The sequence below is a fragment of the Anolis carolinensis genome, unplaced genomic scaffold (genome assembly GCF_035594765.1).
Source record: "Anolis carolinensis isolate JA03-04 unplaced genomic scaffold, rAnoCar3.1.pri scaffold_11, whole genome shotgun sequence".
NCBI lineage: Eukaryota > Metazoa > Chordata > Lepidosauria > Squamata > Dactyloidae > Anolis > Anolis carolinensis.
In genome coordinates this window covers 18,210,053-18,216,052 of record NW_026943822.1, presented here as the reverse complement: position 1 = coordinate 18,216,052, position 6,000 = coordinate 18,210,053, and the positions used below count along the sequence as shown (strand labels likewise).

At 42.1% G+C, this 6,000-nt stretch overlaps 1 protein-coding gene across 1 annotated transcript in view; it reads left to right on the top strand.

Annotated features, from left to right (window-relative positions):
• The first annotated feature begins 2,704 nt into the window (after positions 1–2,704).
• atosa (atos homolog A) overlaps positions 2,705–6,000 on the top strand; it is a 37,424-nt gene continuing 34,128 nt past the window's right edge. Inside the window, exon 1 of the mRNA XM_008120538.3 lies at positions 2,705–2,828. Within this exon, the coding sequence (XP_008118745.1) occupies positions 2,813–2,828 (16 nt within the window). The 5' untranslated portion in view covers positions 2,705–2,812. The remainder of the gene's footprint in view (positions 2,829–6,000) is intronic.

The window sequence follows — 6,000 nt, the reverse complement described above, 5'->3', positions numbered from 1 at the left end:
CTATTATATAATATGTAATATATAACATATAATTAATATTATTATATGGTATTACTATTAGTATTATATTGTATAACATAAGATTATTATCAATATTATATGTATATACAATATATTATATTATTAAAACTGATATAAAATATTATATTATAAAACTGAGGGCGGGGGCCAGGTAAATGACCTTGGAGGGCCGCATCCGGCCCCCGGGCCTTAGTTTGAGGACCCCTGTCCTAGATTATCTGGCAGTGGGGACTGAAAATAATTCAAAGCGGAAAACCTAGAATCAGATCCTGGAATATAGGGCCTGTCTGGAAGGGCCTTTAGTTTTGAGTTTCCTCAGGGCCCTTCCACACAGCCATATAACCCAGAATATCAAGGCAGAAAATCCCACAATAGCTGCTTTGAACTGGGTTCAGATAATGTGGGATTTCCTGACTTGATATCGAGGGATATAGGGCTGTGTGGAAGAGCCCTGGGTCAACATTCAGAAGTAATTTTAGAGGTGGTTTGAATCCCTTAGGTTTGAATTCAGCCTGAGTCTTAGGTATGGGCCAACTTGGGCCTTGCGGGTGTTTTGGATTCCGACTGCCACCATTCCTCACAGCCTCAGGCCTTTTCCTTTTCCCCCTCAGCCGCTTAAGCGGCTGAGGGGGAAAAGGAAAAGGCCTGAGGCTGTGAGGAATGGTGGGAGTCGGAGTCCAAAACACCCGCAAGGCCCAAGTTGGCCTAAGCATCCACAACTCTAAGCATGGCTTGGCCTTGTACTTACAGGCCTCAACTTTTCCCTCTCCTTCCTTAGGCTTCGGTTGCTATGACAACGGAAAGTTCCTCGCTGGGCTTAGAAACAAGCAGAAGGGGGGGGGAGAGAAGAAACCCGCAACGTGATTGGCCGCCGCGGCGCCACGTGACCCCGCGTGTGTGTTTTGACAGGGCAGGAGAAAAAAAAAATTAGAGACCGTGAGGCGCGCGCGGAATTGGGGCTCAAAGTGTGGGAAAGGGGGGTCGCGGCTTTTGGAGGCGGGATGAAGGCCGAGGAGAGGCGCGGGACGGCGTGGAAGGCGGTTTTTCGGACGGGCCTCGGCTTCTCCTTTCGGGACTAGGGCCGGTGCTGCCTCCCTTTCTCCCTCCTCTTCCCGCCGCAGCGCCATTAATAGCAGCTGGGATGCGTGCGGCCCGCTTGGCTGGAGACAGAAAAGTGTCAGGAGGAGGAGGAGGAAGAGGAGGAAGGCAGTTAGTCAGCAGCAGCAGCTGAGGAGAGACGAACGAACGAACGAACCAAGGAAGGAGTCATCATGGAGATCCCTCCGTCCCAGCAGCCCCCGCCTGAGGGAGACGAGGAAGACGCGTGTCCGGGAGAACGTGTGAACGCGTGACGGGAGAAGCGTGTTGAGGGCGGGGAGAGCACAACACAACAGGAACCCCTTCCTGTTTCGTGTGCGAGGCTGCTCTGTTACTCCCTTTTTTTGGTTGGGGGATAAACAACACTGGTGCTGTTCAGACGTGACGCGTGTAGGGCTGGATATGGGTCAGGCGAGGGTCTAACGAGGAAGAACGTGTGAACGCGTGACGGGAGAAGCGTGTTGAAGGCAGGGAGAGCACAACAGAACAGGAACCCCTTCCTGTTTGTGTGTGGGGGGGGGATCAACACGCGTGTCAACACTGGTGCGGTTCAGACGTGACGCGTGTAGGGCTGGATATGGGTCAGGCGAGGGTCGAACGAGGAAGAACGTGTGAACGCGTGACGGGGGAAGCGTGTTGAAGGCAGGGAGAGCACAACAAAACAGGAACCGCTTGCTGTTTGTGTGTTCTGGTGTGTGTGTGTGTGTGAGGGGGACATCAACACGCGTGTCAACACTGGTGCGGTTCAGACGTGACGCGTGTAGGGCTGACTATGGGGCAGGTGAGGGTCTAAGGAGGAGGGAAAGGGATCAGTTTATAGAAATGAAGCAGTGACAGAGAGAGAGAGAGAGGGAGAGAAACCCTATTTTCCTCCTCCTCCTTTCCCAGGGTTGTGTCAGGTGAAGTTGCGTGAAGCTGCCTTCAGACGTGCTTCTCTCTTTGCGCCAAGAAAGGGGAGGGCTGTTGCTGCAGAAGAAGGACACAACTGACTGGTTGGCTAGACCTGGGTTTGTTTATAATCTTTAGGGACAAAGTCAGGGAAGCTTGCCTTGCCTCTGTGTGTGTGTGTTTGTGTTTTGCAGAGCCTCTTTCTGTCTTATCTCCTGTTTTATGACGATGGGAGAGCAAAGAGGGCTGCCAGACTGTTTTTATTTAGGCTAGACTCAATTGGGGGAAGAGGGAGGAGGCACTCACTCACCAATCAACCAACCAACCCCTCCTTGGCTGGTCTGCCGAACAGGTAAAACGCCATGGAGTCCAGCCTGGGCTGACATTCATTGCCCTGGGGCTCTTGTGATTCAGAGCCTTTGCTTTTTGGTGGGTGTCGAGTGTGTGTTTGTGCGAGAATTCCAGCTTTTGTTGTCTAAGCCTTTACCCCGGCAGGTTATAAATAGACCTGTTCAGAGGCTGTGTCAAGGAAGGACACATTGGCAAGTTCCAAAGGGAGAGGGAGACACAGAGAGAAAGGCTGGCAGCCTTTAGCCTTTTCCCCCCATCAGACTGCTGCTGCTTTTGCCACCACAATGAATGCCAGGAGGAGGCCTAGCTGCGACAGTCTTGTAAGCTGTTAAGGAAGAGGGTTGGAGGGAGGGAGAGGAATAGCTGGAGGCGGCATCAACACCACTACAAAGAGAGAAAGAAGCACAAACCTTTATTGAGACTGGAAGAAAAAACAAAAAGGACTGGACTCAAGATGAAGCCTGACCGAGGTAAATGATTTAATAAATACTTCTAATTATATATATATATATATATATATATATATATATATAGCATTGGACAAGCTGTTTATGTTAATAGGGAAACATTTTATTGTGAAGGGATTCTGTATAGAAAAAGAGTGACAAGGCTGGAATTAGTGTCTGAAGTTGATAAATATTGATAATGTGTTCATTTGTGTTGTTCAATTTTATATTTCTTAATAATGCATTGGGAGATAGCAACCAATTGTGAAAAATGTCCTTTGCTTTGGGAGATGATATTTGAAACAGTTTTGTGCTTCAGGTATTATCATACAATTGCGACATTACTAGAAAAATCAGTCACAGATTATAGTTGGGGATGATTGTTAGCACTGCAATCTGTTTTGTGGATGATACACAGATAAGAACAGCCTCGAAACTCATGCAAAGCAGCTGAATCTCATTCAGTTTAAATTCCCACAAGCAGTTCTTTCTTTATCAGCCCTGCCTCTAATTGTTTTTGTGGTTAATGGATAAAATTAGTGGGTCAGATAGTAGGTTTTAACTAATTCAAAACTTGTGTACTTATTGTAATAATTGCTGACACCACTAGAGTTAAGAGTCCTGGTTGCTTATTTTAAATGGTATATATTTGGACCATGCAATTTTTTTTGCTTGAAATTTATTTCACAATAGGAAATATTTTCAATTAAACGTGAAGTCGAATTCACATTTAATTATACTATGTGCAATATATATATATATATATATATATATATATATATATATGAGAGAGAGAGAGAGAGTGTGTGTCCTGATACATTTATTGGGACATATTTTGTGTGTAAGAATAGGTAGAACTACAACCTTAATTTCACAATATTTTCCATTACAACTGTAAGCAATCTCAAGCTTCTCTTCCTTTGCTTTGTTGTACCTCAATTGAAAAACAAAATTTATCTGGTATGGACAATTCCATATGTATAAGAAACTATTTATTAGATGATTATGATGTTTAAAATCAGGAAAAATAATTAGTGAGCCCTTTTCTTTTGTGGACATCTGGCATTGTCAAGTGTTTGCGGATACAAATATTTTATTCAATAATGTGTGACTTGAATACAAACATGTTCTTAATAATGTAAGTTGAATCTGTGAAGGGACAAAGAATATATCTTAGTTTTAAAATTGCTTGAAACCTTAAAGAAAAGTAATGCTGTGATTTTCTTTAAGACTTGCTGACTACTTGTTTGATTTCTGTCATTAGCCAAAGCATGTTTATTCTGAAATAAACCCTAAAAAGTTTATGAAATTTGCTTCCAAAACAATGTCCTTAATATTGCTGCCTAAATTCATCATAGGAAAACACAAATGACAAAATATACTGAGATTAAAAAACAACAGTCAGTATTTGTAACCATTGTCATAGCCCAAAAATGTGATGATGCATGTTCAGAGCTTTGGTAACTCACAGCTGATGGTGCCATGGATAGGACAGTGCCATTTTATGATTAGATGTTGTCGTTAGTGATATAATGAAAGGAGGAATAATGAAGCTATGAATTAAGAAACAATCTATTCAGATAATGTTCATACCTTTATATGGAAACTTTAACAGTATAAAAATATAACCTGGTATGTATTTCAACAACAAAGAACGTTAGAATGTTAAACATCATATGCTACTTTGAAGGCATACAGGAGGATGTATCTAGTTTAACAGTTTTTTGTTACTGTCTGAATTACTGGCATATGGTTAAAGTGTGGCCTAAATGCCACATTTGGCCTCTAGATGCAGTACTCTTATGGAGGAACAAATAATGTAAATCTTTACATGGGTTGCTTTTTATGCAGCAACTGCACCACAAGTAAGCAGTCAACTGTGCAATCACCTGCTTCCCTTAGTTGTAAATTAATAGTGAAGGACACAAGATGAATAGTGCTTCAAACTAAATTGCAATACAATCTTTTTAATGTTGGACCAACAACATTAGTCTGTAAAATATATATTTTTGTTTTAGTGTACTATTATCATTCCAGGTTAAGTTTGTCAAGTAATCCCTTTCTTTTCCATCAATAATTGTTTGTAACACATTTTTGGCTCTAGCTGCATACTGATGATTTAAAATGGGATTTGGTATAGAAAAGTACTTTGAGGGAAAAGCATGGAATAAAACCCTTGTTCATAAATGATGTGCGATGGAATGAGGTAATTTCCTATATACAGATGAAAGGGAACATATTACTAGGAATGCTTTTCCTAACAGACTGCTAGCAGAAAAGTTGGGTTGGCCATGGGATAAGGAAATTGGTCCTGGAATAAAGAGCATCCATTATAACCTTCATTAACTGTGAGAATATATGTAGCATGGAGCAGTCAACTTCTTACGTACACGAATAATTGGTTGATTTATTCAGAAATGCGATAGGTATTAGTCCCCGCAAATATGGGTGGGAGAGTTATGCCCTTCAGGTGGGTACTCTAGTACACTTCTAAGCTTATTCATTCTCTGATAAGATGCATGTATATAATTCCTTGTTCTTGATCTGTTGCCACCACTATTGCCACACCTCACTAATTCTAGGTTTACGCTAATGCTTGAGGTTGCTACCCTGTATTCTGCTCTGAATGTTCCTACAATATAAAGGGTTATATGAAAGATTGCAATCTCAAGTGTTTAAACTCTTGCTGAAATTGTTGGGACCAAATATCCTAAAGGCATCAGATCCCATCTGATGTTGGAAGTTGTGCAGGGTCAGTGCAGGTGAGGATGGGAGCCCACCAATGAACATTAGGTTCAATAGGCTGTATTTTAGAAGAAGAAACTGGAAAAACCACCTTGGGTTATTTCTTGTAAAAGAAAACCTTATACAATTCGTAGGATTACCATAGATAGACAGGTGACACATCAAACCTTTGGCTCTTCAGACATTTTGGATCTCAGTTCCCATAAGATTTTGCTTTGGGCTATGTCAACTGTGGCTTCTGGGAGTAGAAGTCCATGACATCTGGAGGATCAAAGAGTCCTTACTGCTTAAAGAGTGGTCTCATGAAAATTCAATAATTGTTGAGGCTTATATGTTAGCCCTACCAGGGAGTACACCATATTGTATATAGTAAGATTTGTTTCTGTGTAAATATGTGTAGGATTGTATTGCTCATCTCTTGCAGGTAGAGATGCTAAATCCAGTTTGGGAT